This window comes from Xiphophorus maculatus, chromosome 15 (assembly GCF_002775205.1).
Source record: "Xiphophorus maculatus strain JP 163 A chromosome 15, X_maculatus-5.0-male, whole genome shotgun sequence".
Classification (NCBI taxonomy): domain Eukaryota; kingdom Metazoa; phylum Chordata; class Actinopteri; order Cyprinodontiformes; family Poeciliidae; genus Xiphophorus; species Xiphophorus maculatus.
In genome coordinates this window covers 8342971-8358859 of record NC_036457.1, presented here as the reverse complement: position 1 = coordinate 8358859, position 15889 = coordinate 8342971, and the positions used below count along the sequence as shown (strand labels likewise).

Genomic DNA, 15889 nt, shown 5'->3' with positions numbered 1-15889 from the left:
TTGTGATTGTAAATTGATTGAATATGAAAAGATTCAAGGGATATGCATACCTTTGTCTGAGACTGCATATTGTCAGAAAAGATACTACCAACCCATTGCTTCTGTTTAGATTTCTTTCCTGAAAAGAGTTTTATTTTTGTTTCCTAGCAAAAGCACTCTGAGTTCTGATTTTGTTATTTCTGTGATCACTTCCTGTTCTGTTCTGTATCAGACAGTTTGCATATGCTGATACCAAGGCTACTTCTGCTGGAGGTTTCGTCCTGTTAAAAGGCAGGAGTTTTTCTTCAGATGGTTGCTCAGTATGACAACACAGTCAGTGTCAGAGTAATCAACTGGGCTTCTGTATGCAATTTTTTTTATCCATTGGCTTTTTATGATCAACTGAATTGGACTTTATTATTCAAAAATTTGACTGAAATGTATGTGGATTTGAATCTATCTGCATGATTAGTTTAAATTGAATCAAACTGGATGGACATGACTTAATGCTACAGACATAAACTGAATTAAAAAGATTATTCACAGTGCATGGTCTAAGAAATCCACAGAGATATATGCAGTACAAACAGTTTATTGGTGGCCACATAGGGTTTAAATAGTACAAGACACAAAGGATGCAGAGTTGGATCAGAAAAATTTTTAGTCCACCATGAAAAAAACAAAATTATGCAGAAAAACAGCACAAAGACTCATACTAAAAACAGACATCCATATGACTGTAGAGTTTAGCTTTTTATGACAATAAATTAACTATTCAGTTGGTTGGTTGTAATAGAAAGGTAGCTAATTCAAATACTTGCTTGTGGGTTTTGTTGCATTGGTGAGTTAGTTGAATTTGGCAACAAATGGAAAAGGAATGTTAACCTCTATCTGTCTGTCACTTACTCTCACATATGATTCAACATTCTTGCTTTTTTCTTTGAGGGTCCTAATGACACTGTTGTGGAAAGCATTGATGCGTTTAACGGATAAGTCAATCCAGGATTGGATGTCTGTTCTAAGCTGTGAAGTTGACATATCAGCCATGATGCTGTGGATTTTATCAATCACAGTTTTGAGATATTCCTTAATGATTATGTGTATCTCATCAACCCGTTTGGCAACACCGGCCAGACAACCAGTGTTCTTGGCTTCATGGTATGCATCCATCACAAAGCTGGAGATGTTCTCAACATTTGGGGCTTTTAGAGTTTGGAAAAACTTTTCACTTTGTTCAACAATAAATTGCATGAATTTTGAGAATTTCCTAATGATGTCGTCCAGTTGGATGTCTCCAAGTTTTCTTATGCTAACAATCAGCTGTTTCTGAATTTTTCTCAAAGCAATCATTAAGTCATCAAAAAGTTCTTGCCCAGTGACAATGATGTTAGAACCAGGGATGGTGAATTCTACCGCTTGGATGTGATCAAAAACTGATGCAAAGATGGTAGCAAAGTACTCAGGGAGCTTCTCAACAGCCTCTTCAGATACATCAGCAACAAAAGTGTTGAATTCCTGGTAGACCTCAAGTCCAGAGAGCCTTCGGTCATAGCCAGGGATCTGGAACTTGGTGTGTCTCAAGAATTTAATCACAGCATCAAGAACAAGCTCAATCTTCTTCTGGGAATCTTTGAGAATCAGAATGGTCTTATCTGTGACAGTTGTCATAAAGTCAGAAGAAGTAACATCAGACAGTTTTTCAACAGCCTTCTTGAACATTGCTTTACCCTGCCTTCTTAACTTTTCAAATGACCCCTTGAGACTCCTAACAAGCCTGTTGATCTTGTTGTTCATCTTCACAGCAGCATCAGAGACCATTTCCATGGATGCTGGCACCTGTTTCTTAAATCCCAGCATCATCTCATACGGTATCTCCATATTCCAGGTTGTCTGAAGATTCAGCTTCTCAGAGTCCATTACAGACATTTTGAGACCCAAGATGTTGATGTCTGTTGTTGGTTCAGTCTGTTGAGAGGACAAGCATAAACAAAAACATGAAATTAGAAAAGAAAAAATTAAACATATATCTTAGATGAACAGAAAATAAGCTTTTATTAATGAGCAAATGTATATGTGCTCTCTTACCGGGTAGCGACCGTAGAGTCTAGCTTTTACTTGTGCTGGCCGCTTGGTCTGCATCTGTACACCAATGAGTCCTGCAGAAGGTGTGGACATGGACACAACAATGCCATCTACTGGATTTCCCTTGATTTCCTGTTTGATTTCCATAGTGAGTGAAGGCAAATTGATCTTTGCTGAGTTGCTAACAGATGTTTCTACATTTTCATAACTCAAGATGATGGTGCTCTCATGGTTTCCTTCTAGCATTGAGTGCTGTACAGAAAGGAGAGAGGCCACCTTAAATTCTCCCTCTGTGTTAACGTTGGTGTTGGCTTCAATCTTTCCAGTCAGAATTTCAAACCCAGACATTGAGGAGGCATCAAATTTGGCCTTGAGGCCATCCTGGTTCAGGATGCTGGCATCAGTTTTAACTGTGATCATTTCTGTTACCATTGAGAACTCATAAGTCAGATCACCCATCACTGGGATCTTGATGCTCTGAATCTTAGGCAGAGTGATTTTTGGAACAGTCAGCTTGCTTAGTGCAGATGGGATGTGCAGCGAGGGCATTGTGACAAGTGTGACATCAGGCAGGGGAATTGTGAAGGAGGACATCTCAACATTCATCACTGGAACTTTGTAGGTAGGGATTAAAATGGTTTTTGGCAGCTCAATGCTGTATTTTTCATACTCTGACATTGCTTTGTCATAAGATGAAGCAAGAATGGTGGCAGCCTTATCCTTGCCTATGAGCATTTTCTTGTGAAGGGTCCTCATGTTGGAATTAATGGCGCGGATGACTGGATCCAGATTAATGTTAATTGTGATCATCTCAGGGTTCTTAACATATTTGAGTTTGGTGTTGATGTCTAGTGTCTGCTGAGTTGTGGTTAGGATGTTGCTGAGGCCAGTGTCTTCCCACAAAGAAAAGCTCTCCACTCTTTGTGTCCTCATGTCAAGGAATGGCAGAGTTATTTCAGGAATAGTGATGGGTTTCTTCAGCATGTCAAGATCTGCCTCGGCATTGATTTCTGATTGGATAGTAATTTCACTGTCACCATTGTCCATGGAGAACAAATGTGAGTATTTGTACTGATTAAACCTGCCCAGACTGGTCCAGCTTGCTCTGTGAATTTCCGAGCTCACAGTAAAAGCAATATCATTCTGGAGGTCAACTTTTCCAGAGAGCTCGAATGGAAGGACAATCTTGGCCTTTCCTTTGTTCTGAGTATCAAATGTAAACTCTGTGGCTGAGAGCAGAGTGAGTATAGAGTTTGAAAGGGTTCCTTCAATGTTGCCAACTAGTTCTGCATTGTGAGATGCAGTGAAATCAATTTTCATGTCTTCAGTCTTAGCATGAAGCTTAAGCTCTGCCAGACTGTCCTTAATGAAAGGTGTATCAGTCTCCAACTTGGCATCAATCAGGACATGGCGGAAAATACTGATATCAGCATTAAAACTTTCCTTAACATTTAAAAGACTGCTACTGGTGTCACCAGTGAGAGTCACTTTGATGTTCTGGAGATCCATTTCTATCTTGATGTCACTCTTGTGGTTTGCTTCATCTGAGAAATCCCAAATTCTGTAGTTTTCATTGGCCAAGTTATTAAAGATAAGATGAATGCTGCCATCTTCAAGTCCAAAGACAGTCTTTTGATCAATCATCATTTCACTGAGGATGTTGAGGGGTGGAAACTTGAAATCGTGTTTGTAGGCAGTGTCCATTTTGGCGGAAAATCCATTTTCCAGAGCAAAAAATCCACTGTTGACAAGTTGTGCCACATAGAGCTCTGTTGTTGCTTTTGCGGTGGTTTCACCAGAGGCTTGAGCTGATAAGCCATAAAAATTCATTGTGCCCTTGTGGTCAAGAGTGAAAGATGACTGCTGAACATTAATGGATTCCGAGATGGTCAGACGGCTCATTTTGGGAGCAGCAAAATGTGCAGAAGCAACTGCAGTAAAGTCTAACACTTTAAGAGTAGAAGCAGCCCATGAGTTCAGGCTTACTTTAAACTCTGGTGTGGCTGGTGCAATTGTGGTGTTCTCCAGCTCAGCTGTGGTCCTGAGTTTGTAATGAGGGGAAGTAACTTTGAACTCACCATACAGTTTCCCAAAGCAAGGAATCTTGCTCATCTCTGCCACTTTGTCTTTCAGTTCCACCACAAGAGAATCATAATCAAAGGACTTAATTTTCTCGATCGTTCTTGTAAAAAAGTCACTCAAATCATCAATAAACAGTTTGAAGTCAAAGGAATAAAGCTCATTCAAAAGTTCTTTTGCAGGCACCATAAATTTGTCAAACAGAGGCTGGATGTCAACTGATCTGAGGACATCAAATGTTTGTTGAAGCTTCTCTCTGATCTGAAATTGCTTCATAATTTTTACAACCTCATCCATGATAGCCCCAATTATTTTTTCAATCTCATAGTTGGAGAGGAACTCTTCTATTTTGTTATAAATTGCATTAACCCTTGTTGGAATGTCATATTTCTTCAGTTCAGCGCCAACAGTATCCTTGATAGATGTCAGCAGATTAATAACTTTGTCAGTAGGGAGCTGGTCTGTTAGTCTGATGATTAAATTTCCCATAAATGTTATAAACTCTTTCAGGTCTTGGACAAAGAGGTTAAAGTCAAAACTGTCAACTGCTTCCTTTAGTTCTTCAATTTTGGCCTGAAACTTAGCACTGATCTCATACTTGGTGTTGACCTCTGTGAGCATCTCAATACTGAGGTCCATTAGCTTAATCATTGTGCTTTTCATGTTTTCAATAACTGTGGGAAGGTGCTCAATAAATGGGATCTGAATGAAGTGGCTGTCACTGTTCTTGTCATACTTCACAAATCCAGAGATGGCGTAATCTTGGCTGGACTCGCTGAAGAGGGGAGTTGAGACTTCTCCCTTCATATCAACAGCAATTCTCTCTGGATTGTTAGAGGCACTCAACATCTGTCTGAAGGTGTGTTCGTTTACAGTGGACCTCAACTCCAGTGTGACCACTTGTTGTTCCAAGTTTAGTAAGCTGTTGAGTTTGTTGTTCACGTTAGTCTTCACGGTAGGTCTGTCTGTCACTTCATGGCTGGTTGAGGCTCTGTACTCAAGTGATTGTTCAAACTCTGTTGGTTCTGCTTTCAGGAGGAATTTGCTGTACAGTTCACCACTATGTTTTCCAAAGAGGTACACCTCACCATTTGAGTTGAAAATGGCATCAATATTGAGTGTGAAGGGTGCTGCAGTGGTTTTAACTGTGCTGTCCACACGAAGAGATGGTGAGTTGATGTTGGCCACATTACTGAACTTGATAGTCAGACCATTAACTTCCATGTCAGTGGTATGTGTCATGTGTGATCCCAGGAGTTTTCCATTGGTATTGCACTTTGCAGACAGGACTAAGTCAACAAACTTGATTTCATAGATGTGCTTGAGTTCTTCTTCTGAGAAGCTTCCCTTCAGTGTCCCAGCCAGCTCCACGTTGTAGGGTTCTGCCTTGAATTTGGCATCATTCTCAAAGTTGACTCCTATCACTTTTAGTTCATTTTTCACCATAGCTGAGGCTGTAAAGCGTTCCATGTTAACTGTGATGTCATGCATGTAGGAGTTGCTCTTGTCAAGGAAGTTGTCTGTTTTGGTTTGTAGGGTGAAAGATCTTAATGTAAGAGACAAGGAATGGGTGTTTTCGGTCCTAATCTCCCCAAAAGATCCAACCATGTTGTTAGAGAAGACCAGCCCATCTTCGTTCAGCCTGAGGTTCACTCTGTTCCGCCCACTGATGTCAAACAGGCTGCCTTCATACATGCTGTTGAAATATACTTCTGTGCTTGAAAGCTTTCCCTCAACATTGAGCTCAGCCATGTTGTCTTGAATGGTACCCTTTGTTTTAAGAGTCAGTGTGGCACCTGGTGCGCCAATTCCACCATGGAAAATATTCTCAAATGTGAATGGACTGTGCTGGGCGGTTGTTGTGCAGCTGGTGGTCAAGCCATTTGTGTTCAATGACAAGGTTGCTTTGTGAGAAGCGAGGCTAGAGAAGATCCTCATGGAGGCATCAGCATTGATCTCCAAACCAGATGGGTTCATTGTTCCAGTAAGCAAGGAGTACACACGGTTCTGCTTGACTTCAGCTTGGTTCTCAATTCTAAGGGAAGCTTGTCCGTCAGACATGGAGAAGGCAATCTGATTACGAATCATCCTCTCATGAGCCCTGGTCACAGAGTCAGACTGGATGGTAAGTTTGGCATCCTTGTAGTCAACATTGATTTTTGTAGTGTGCTTAACCGGGTCAAAATCCATGCTGGTGGTTGATTCAAATAGAAATTCATAATTTTCATAAGTTGATTTAATCTTGTGAGAGAGCTTCATTGGGCCAGATTTTACCATCAGGGCACTGTCCATTTTTGCTTTATTCTTGGCTGGTTCAATAGAGAAGGTGCAGAGATAACTTGTGGATGTGATGTTTGACCCAATGGAGATACTGCCATCTGTGTTAACATCTCCAAGGAAAGTGTCTGAGTCAAGAGTGAACTGGGTGGTAATAGTCAAAGATGTGTCAAGACCCACTGGAGCAGCATTAGCAGAGATGCTATAGTGACCTGTTGTCAGTACATTGTCTGTGACAGAAATGCTTTCCAGCACACTGAAGCGTGTGTTTATGAGCATGTGTGACAGGGATCCATCGAGTGTGACTTCAATAGTTTTCCTTTCTGTGTCTGTGATTTTGGTGGCACCTAAAATGAAGCAAATTGGTAAAGTAGTAGTTAGTTAAGAGTCACCTTTAATGCTGGTTCTGTAAAATTAGCCAATGTTTTATTTATTTAAGAAGAAAACATTTTAATTACCGTCAGTTGAGAAGGAGAGCAGTTTGACTGGACTTTCAGCCATGACACTGAACCTAGCCACGTATTCAGGAGACTTAGACGTGTTATTGCCAGCTGTAATCAGACCCTCCCAGTCATAATAGTTGCTGTTGACCTTGGCAGAGGCTTCAAACAGTCCCATCAGAGGTAGAGTGAGATCATGTTCAGACGGGATGGTGAAACTTGGAATTTGGATTTCCCGTGGGTCAACGTCCAGTTGCAGCTGGGGCACAAAAAAGCCTGGGATTCTGACAACAAGTGGAAGGCCTAATTCCTCAGAAGATTTTCCACCGAGAGGCAGAGGGATGGTCATCATGAAACGGTTCTGGTTGAACTGGTATCTGAGTTTGCTTTCACTGGTGAAACATTATAAACAGGATACATGTTAAACCACAATTATACATAGGCAGGCTACTTTTATTTATTCAAGACAATGCAGATGCATTGGTATCGTCTGCTGCACTTAAATGTTTCTGATCATCAAGTAAATTGTAATATCAGACAAAGATGACTTCAGTAAATACAAAAAGCTAATTTCAGAGTGTCACAATATTCTCATTTGTTCTTAAATTTCTTGAACTGGACAATGAGCCTTCTTCCTGTTGTCAGACATGTTTTATATAAAAGATTTAATGATTCTACAGCTCTGGCAGAAATCAGACCTGAACCAAAAAAAACCTCCTCTTATTTCTTAATAAATAAAATTAGTTGAAAATTACATTTATCATTCATATCAGATTATCTCTGGTTTGATAATCTAAGACTGATAGGTGTGACAAAAGAGCAAAACCAGAAAAAGGCTAAAGGAACAAAATACTTTTTTTTATAACACTGTATTTGTGAACATGCTCATGTAAAGTTACTTACAAATTCATGAATAAGACTTCAGGCACTGATGGCATTTCCAGATTGCCAATGTTGTTCATCAGAGTCTTCATGTAAATACAATCCTCAGACATTTTGTCAATCCAGATGTTGGTGGCCTATTCAAATCACATACAAAGCAAAAATTAAAGCCAATATGTAGACGTTACATAAACTTAATGCAAGCAAACTATAGTAGGATTTTATTCTTTTCACCTCAATTCCTTTGTTGACAATATGACGGAGTTTCATGTCGGTCTTCACAACCTTCTTTTCCAAGAGGTCCTCAGCAAGCAAACTGAACCATGATTGGAGGGCTTCAGCATACTGCACTGGGATCTTTGTGTCAGCATTCACATTGGATGTCAGATAGGCCTCAGTTTCCTTCTCACCTAAAATACAAAGATAGTTTTGTATTTAAATTTGGAATTGCAATCTGAAATTACCTTTCTCTAAATATGACCGGTGCTTTTTTTATTACCATATTTGAAGGTGACCGCCTGCATGGAGGAAATCTCTGGGAGCTTAACATCACTCTTGATCTGCAGGGTGAGCCCATCTGCTTTGGTTACAGTAGCACCAAGGGTGGCATCAATCTTCAGCGCTGGCACAAGAAGTTGAACCTGGAGCAACCCATCATCCATGGCCTGAAGTCTGCAAAGAGTAATAAAAACAAAAATTTGTCACATGTGTACATCAAAATGAAAACCAATGTTGTGAATGTTTGGAGGTTGGGTTTGCTCACTTGGCACGACCAATCAGGGATAGCTGTGGCACATTCTTGTTGGAGAACTCGATGGTGAGGGATTTGCCTTCTGTACTGCTATCTGCCAAGCCAATCTTAATCCCAGCCTCAACATCAATGTCAGGTATCTGGATTTGAGTAGTGAAGACATTCCTGTTCCGGTTGTACTTCATAGTAGCTGTAGCCTCTGTAGGCTTAGCACCTGAAGTTATAAAAAATATATTCTCTTTATTTTTGATTGGTGCAATTATGCGGAATCTCATGTAAAGTCTTCAACAAAATAATCATACCCTCAGCTCTCAGGGTCATCTTCAAGGAATCCACGCTCTGGCTGCCATCCGTTCCTTCACGGAGAAGTTCATAGGCAATGCTGGCTGTGTATTCAGAGATATCTTCAGTAGGCTCGATATCAAGGGCAAACCTAAAATAGAAGGAATCATAAAAACTAATTTTAGGTATTGTGGTATGTGAATGCAAATGAAAAACAAGGGTTGTCCAAACTGTGTCTTACGCTGTCTCTCCATTCAGGGGGAAGTAGGGAGCAGTGTTCTTGTCACGGGCGTTGGAGTAAAGCATGTTGGTGCAGTATTTGATTCCAGAGAAGAGAGTTCTGCACTTTGATCTGCCCTGTCTGTATGGAATCCTTGTGGCCTTTTTAGCATCAACAATCACAACTTTATTGCTACAAAATAAGAGAGTCAACAGGAAAGGTTTAATCACCTAACACAATGAGCTGGAATGTATCACTTGGTGACACAGTACACATAATTCTAACTTGTATAGTTTAAAATGCTTAAAACATCAATTTTATTAACTATGACAGTCACCTGATTCTGAAGAGCTTTGTGGTGTCCTTAGGAGCTGGTATGGAGAGCTTCAGCTCTCTCTGCTCCATGGTGATCTTGGCTTTGAGGGAACTCTCGTGGAACATGTTGGTGTGCAGCTCAACACCAGAGGCAACATATTCAGGGAAGTGGATTCCCATCTGGGTCATGAACTCAACTCCAACAGAGGGACTGAAGACCAGCTCCTTCTGTGAATGAAAACAGACATCATAAAATTTCCTAGCCTGGGCTTGTTTGTAACCATAACCTACTCTAATAAATGATCATTTTTAAGAGATTTGAACACATTTATATCGACAACTCATTAAAATATTTAACAACAACAAATATGCTATAGTTGAAGTATGCAGGTACTAAATGAAAATAAGAAGAGATGAAATGGCAATGAAAAAAGTATATTTTGGAGGACAGGGATTAAAAGCATTACCATGTTTGGGGCAATGTGAAGACCTCCTTTGGCACCAGGAGCAAATGTGCCTGACAGAGCGAATGTCATGGGCAAACCAGATGCTGTTGGCAAGGTGAATTTGTTGTCCATGAAGATGTAGTGTGCAAACATCTCTGTGTCAAAGTTCGAGAACCTATTAAGGTTAAACTGAAAGGAAGAACAAACAGTTTTAGAGCTCTAGGATTGTTGTATTTAGGAACAAAGTTATGTTAGAAAATATTGAAAACTGTTGTACAAAACAATACCTTGGAATGGTGCATGAAAGTTCTTGCATTGATGATTACATTTTCAATAATGAACTTCAAATCATTGCCCTTGATGTAACCTAGTTCAGTTCCCATGATGTTCAGGTAGGCCATAGCCTCTGGAGACTCTTGACTCTGCAGATTGCTCAGCAGCTTGTTGAAGTTGCGAACAATTTCTCCCACAAGGTTTTCAGGAACCTTAGGAAGAAAAGCAACTCTGTTATACACCGTGCTTCAGGCAAGCTGAGCTAGCAGCAAATGCTGAATACAAATAAGTACATACGTTTTGTTTTTCTGATTTGAAGGGGGCAACCCATTTTTCCAGAACTTCTTGAATCTCTGGTGGCATCTTGCCCTCAGCCCAGTACAAAGCTTTAGAAATGGTGTCAGGGAAGAAACCGTTCTCGCCAAACAGAGCCTCGATGGTCGGCTCAAAGCCTTTTCCCTCCATGCCAAACTATGTGGAAGGCAAATTTAGCATATATGTCAGGGTGAATGGGTATTGATTGTTCAAAAATGTCCAGCACAGGTAAGGGAGCTATACTTACCTCCCAAATATCCAAGCTGTACCCAAAAGCTTTCAGCGTTGTTTCCAACAGGACTTCTCTTGGCAACTGGTTGTTGGGATCAAAAATTACATTGCCCTGAATACTGGCCTCCGTGTTCTTATGTGCAATGCCCAGTTTGTAGTTGCGAGACTTTGTGGTGTAGTCATGGTGCGTGGAAATGTCAGTGTTCCCCAAAGCTTGGAGGATTCTGTCACCAAGTCTAAGAAAAAGGTATTTACATTATAGTTAGTTTATTTAGCAAAGCACTTCATGGTGCCTCAGTAAAATAAAGCACAGAATAAGAAAATCTCACTTTTTTGTCTGTGATTCAGTTGAGTTAATGATGTTGTGGATGTGGGAGGACACAAAAGCCTTGATCTGCATGTTCTGTTCCTGGGTTAGCAGCTTCTTCACCATGTCAAAGTCGCTGTCCTGAGGATCTCTCATCAGGATGAGGTAAGCGGCCAGGCGTTTCTGCACGGCGCCCTTGGGGTACTGGCTGACCCTTTGGATGTTGGAGCGGACCTGGACAAAACAACAGCAGGTGGTTAATTTTCAAAGTAGCTGTATTTTTTAGTCACTACAAAATTGGAAATGCTGAGAAATGTTGGTGTTACCTCATCTGTCACAGACATGCGCCTGAAGGCCTGGATGGCTGAGAGCTGCACAGACAAAGTGGTAGCAGGCTGTCTCATGCACTTCAGCAGGATGTTCTTAATTTCAGGGTTAGCTGCTTCCATTGCATCTCCCATGATACCAACAACCTGGATGGAATAGCATAAGAAAATGTTAGGTTTTATATTTAACATTTTATTTTGACAGGTATGTCTACAGATGGTTACCTACCCTGAGGGTTAAGAAGGTCAGCTCTTTCTCGCCTGCGCAGTCTGCGCCCAGGAGGTCAGCCATGTACTCATAAACAGCTGTAATCTCTGGGGTGACTCCCTCAGCTTTGTACAGTCTATAGAAACATGAAGAAGTAACTGTTTAGATACTAATTCAAAGCATAAATTACAACTGAGTGTTCAACTTCTCCCACATACCTTTTGACTGCATTGCTCAGAGCATACATGATGGGTTTGCTCTGTTTGTACTGAGCCATTGCCAGCATGTCTAGCACCATCAGGCGGGAGGGATTTGAAAGCATTCCCAGGGCATAGACGAAAGCATCGACATCATATGCAGCATGGTCAAAGTTTCTGAGTATTTTCAGCATGCCGCTGGTGCATTCTGGGGTGCCACACTGAACCAGAGCTTGCCAGGTAAGAATACTGGAGACTGACATCATCTCATCCACATTGGAGGCCAGGACATCGGCATTCAGGCCACGAAGTTCAGACACCAGCTTGTGGAAGAGACTGGCACGCTCCTCACCCTCATTGGTCTCAGACAGAGTGTTCAGCTTCTGCATTGTGGCAATAACGGCGTCCTTGGTCTGCACCGGGGACTTGTCATCAGTAACATCCATGGACAGGAGTTTGAAAGCTTCATCTGCGTAGGTTTAGAACCGAATTGATTAAAACACTACAGAAACGTGAATATGGTTGGTAATTGTTTAAATTAATACTCTGGACAATGAAGCACTTACTGTGGTCAAAGATTCTGTCGTTGATCTTGGAGGTTTCTCTCAACATCACAGTCTGGCTCACTACTGCTGAAATTCCATATTCTTTCCTTTTTCCAGGAATGGTAAAAATAAAAAAAAAGGTATTTAATCAAATGTGGAAAGTATTTTTGAACAATTTTCAAAGCTATGTATTTTCAAATCTGTCATCTACTACAGTAAAAGGAGCATGGCAAAAGAAAACCTACTTGTAAGAGAAGGGCAGGAAGATATGCTTCTCTGTGCAGGATCCACTGGTCACGTGCTTCTTCTGGTTGTCAAATTTGTAGTTACAGGTCTGAGTGCTGCTGATCAGTTTGGACAGAGGGTAGTTCTGAAAGCAAAAGACATTAAATAGATCAAAACTAGTTCTTTAGGCACTGTTTCTGTAGTTGATATAGACATTAGCTAGTAGCAGCAGGAGCTCTCACCATGCCAGAGATGAGGGCCAGAGGGCTGGTGTTCTGTCTGCGGGCTACAAAGCCATCACATTTGGACAGATCCCTGCTGATGGTCACTTCGGTTGTGGCGTCCGAGCCGAGGTTGATGGTGAAGTCGGAGGAGCACACTCCATGTACGGTGGGCTGAAAAACGACAAGAGGCTTTGTGAGGATTCAAAAACAAAGTTGCCAAAGTTTGATTGCAACTGTTCCCTCTGTCCCTAAATCAGATAATCAATGAACCTGAACGATTATGGAAGCAGGTGTTGCCGAAAAGGCGATAACTTATCTCAGACTTTGACCTGCATTTGGAGATTGTCACTGTAAGGACACGATATTACAGGGCATGATTTATCACCCCCAGTTGGGGCGTCTTATCAACCCATTGTGCAACTTGTTTATCTTTGCATGACTCCACATCACAAGCTTCGTCAACTTCACTTGGCATGAAATAATTGGAAGCTATAAAGAGTGAAATATTAAATAGGGAAAAAAAGAAGTCTGTGTACCATTTCTTTGGTCTCCTCTTTGTTAATTTCAGGCACCATGAGAGTGGAGATGATTCCCCTCTTGATGTTCAGGATGTTGACAGGCTCACCCTCTTCAGGGAACAGCTTGACATCAGTGAGCCCTTCCACTGCAACCTTCAAGATGTTCCTGGCAACAGGTACGGGTTTAAAGTTCCAACCTGGCATTTGGGTCATCAGCTTTTTTTTTTTTATCTCTTGGTGACTGTGCCAAGATGTTGAACCCAAGAACACAGACAATAAAAGAAATCTTTCCTGGACAGATAACAACTTTACTTACTTTGCCATTGCAGCTTTGAAATCCTCTGAACCAGCAGCAGGCCGATACACCGGGTTCCCCTCATGGTCCACATCAGTGATTTCGCTGAGAGAACAATCTGTTGTTCTGACGATGAAACGACACGTCTGGGGCACATCAATCTCAACCTGTGCAGCAAATGAAACATTTTCTTGTTACTTCTGTTACACGTTAAAAGTAACATGAGTTTTTGGACTTCCCAATTATAACTACAGGTTTAAGACTTACTGTGCAGGAGACTTTGGGTCCACTCTTGTCGTCTGATGCTCCATTTACACTGTTAAGGGTCTCAGCTTCATAGTTGTACACAAACCGTCCGAAGTTCTTGTATCTTTTGGCCACTGAAAGCAGTTCAAATGACCCAGTTAGAAGATTTTAGTGTTGTTTCATAAACAAAATCATTCATATACATATTTTGTTCTACTCTAAAACTAGGATTTGATGAAATTAAAACAAACTTACAACATTACAAGTTTTGGAAAAGTATATATGAAATTACGTATTTTTATACTCCCTTCTTATCTGTTTCTTAGTGCACTTAGCATGTTCTGATATACACACTATAGTCTTGTGAAGTATAATTTTTTTTGCTCTTAATAATTTTCTACGTAGAGGTGAACTTCATAAATTACAGTGAAAAGAATTAAACCTAAAAATTTGATTAAATTAGGATTTTTGCAAAAGTTTCAAATAGTAAAACGTTGCAACATTTTTGTAATCAAGCTTATGTGCAGTAATAAAACAATTTTATATTTCTATTTGCATGCATTCAGCAAAAACTAGCCAGTTATCTAAATTATAATGCATATTATTTAGTACATTATAATCAGTTTGACTTCTTAAAATAATCTAGGGAAAGCAAAATGTGGATTTATTTTTACCCCTAATAATTTTCTCAATGGTTAAATAATCTGATGTTTAAATTTAATAATAACAAAACATTTCTTTTCAATACAATACAATATAATATAATATAATATAATATAATATAATATAATATAATATAATATAATATAATATAATATAATATAATATAATATAATATAATATACACACGGATGCATCCATCAAAACTTTCACCTTTTTGTCTGTTTGATAAGTTGGTTACGTCTCATCACAAAACTGATTAAATAAAAGAAAAGTAAGACAACTCACAAAAGCAAACTGGAGATTGTTCTTCCAAACCTCCTACATCTTGCTCTGAAAATCAAGACAGAAGTTCAGCTTGGCAAGCAAGGTCAATAATCAAATTTTTAACACTAAAATTATTTACTTAGTTATGTGTTTGTTGGAAAAATAGATGCCTGTTTAATTGTTAAGTTGGCCCTAACAATTTAGCAGCAAACCCTGTGGCCATTAAATTTTTAAAAACACAATAATAAAATTTAGCCAATACTTTTGATTTCAGTTTTATCTACCGATGAATGATACATTTCAATTATTATTAAACGCAACATGAAAGCGGTGTACTTACGGGCGAGGGTAGAGGTGCCCAGAAGCAGCAAAAGGCAGAGCTTGTTACCCCACATGATGGGCTTTAGCTCCGACAGGATGTGGAGAGTCTCCCTCTTTCTCTGAAGACTAATCATTATGTGTGTGTCTGTGGGCTTTTATAGACCCTAGTCTTACAGTATATGACTGGTTGCAACTTGCCCTGGTTCCAAAGTCTGAGCCGTCCTTGTGGCAGGCCAAAGGTAAAACAGACTTGTCTGTCAGCATTGGGTGGGGGTTTTCAGTATTATTGTGTGAAATCCCTCCTTTTTTATTATGTTTGGTTCAGGATTATTTAGGGCTTATTAATTGAGAATGCTGGAGATATTATTTTCCTAGAAATGTGTTAGGAAATCGTTTCTATTTGCCCCAAAACTAAATGAAAGGAATCAGAACATCATGTAATCAGATCAGTGTCATATCATGGCTAATTTATTATCAATCCCTAACTTTTATTGCTTGTTTTCCTCAAAGTGCAGCACACAAATAGATTTATCAGACATTAATTTTATAATTTCGTTTTTAATTTTAAAGTCACAGAGGTTGTCTTCAAGTAGAGAGGTCTTGAACTTTTCAAAATAGATGTTCAAGAAACTCCTTCAGCAAACCTTGAAACTAACCACACTTTACATTTATTTCTTGAAGATTTATAGGTCAAATACAATGTGATTACATTGATAGTTGATATTTCTGAAAACAACAAAGAAGGTTTTTTTTTTTTAGAGAAAGGGATGATAACCTTTTACCTACAGCTGCTAAAGAGTCTGAAGCACACTGACGCAGAATCGACCCCTGAGTCATAATCTGTTGCACGGAGAGGGTTTTCAGCGCGCAGTAGAGCACATTTTGTGGGTTCATCCTGACTGATTTTTATACTAGCAGGGAAAGTGTAGCTGAACCAATACAGGACTTGATGGGGGAGTCAATAGGGGTTAAATACAG

General features: G+C 39.9%; 1 protein-coding gene across 1 annotated transcript; it reads right to left on the bottom strand.

Moving 5' to 3' along the window:
• Window positions 1-553: 553 nt before the first annotated feature.
• Window positions 554-15060, bottom strand: LOC102232453 (apolipoprotein B-100-like). The gene is made up of 26 exons (XM_014470261.2): window positions 14931-15060; window positions 14612-14656; window positions 13685-13797; window positions 13439-13584; window positions 13141-13288; window positions 12623-12775; window positions 12401-12525; window positions 12177-12262; window positions 11632-12079; window positions 11435-11549; window positions 11206-11352; window positions 10902-11113; window positions 10589-10808; window positions 10324-10497; window positions 10041-10238; window positions 9775-9942; window positions 9330-9535; window positions 9014-9184; window positions 8793-8923; window positions 8503-8704; window positions 8239-8411; window positions 7974-8149; window positions 7761-7876; window positions 6876-7249; window positions 2065-6764; window positions 554-1944 (listed from the first exon to the last, which is right to left on the bottom strand). Exons 1-26 carry the CDS (start codon window positions 15043-15045, stop codon window positions 826-828), a joined length of 9981 nt encoding a protein of 3326 aa, XP_014325747.1. The 5' UTR covers window positions 15046-15060; the 3' UTR covers window positions 554-825.
• Between the last annotated feature and the right edge of the window lie 829 nt (window positions 15061-15889).

What these genes read in the sequence shown, in the direction of transcription:
- LOC102232453 (XM_014470261.2), bottom strand. Translation starts at nt 15,045, where the DNA reads ATGATTAGTCTTCAGAGAAAGAGGGAGACTCTCCACATCCTGTCGGAG. An exon ending in AAGAGGAGACCAAAGAAATG is followed by an intron (nt 12,776 to 13,140) that starts GTACACAGACTT and finishes GTCGTTTTTCAG; the next exon opens with CCCACCGTACATGGAGTGTG. An exon ending in CTGAGCAATGCAGTCAAAAG is followed by an intron (nt 11,550 to 11,631) that starts GTATGTGGGAGA and finishes ATGTTTCTATAG; the next exon opens with ACTGTACAAAGCTGAGGGAG.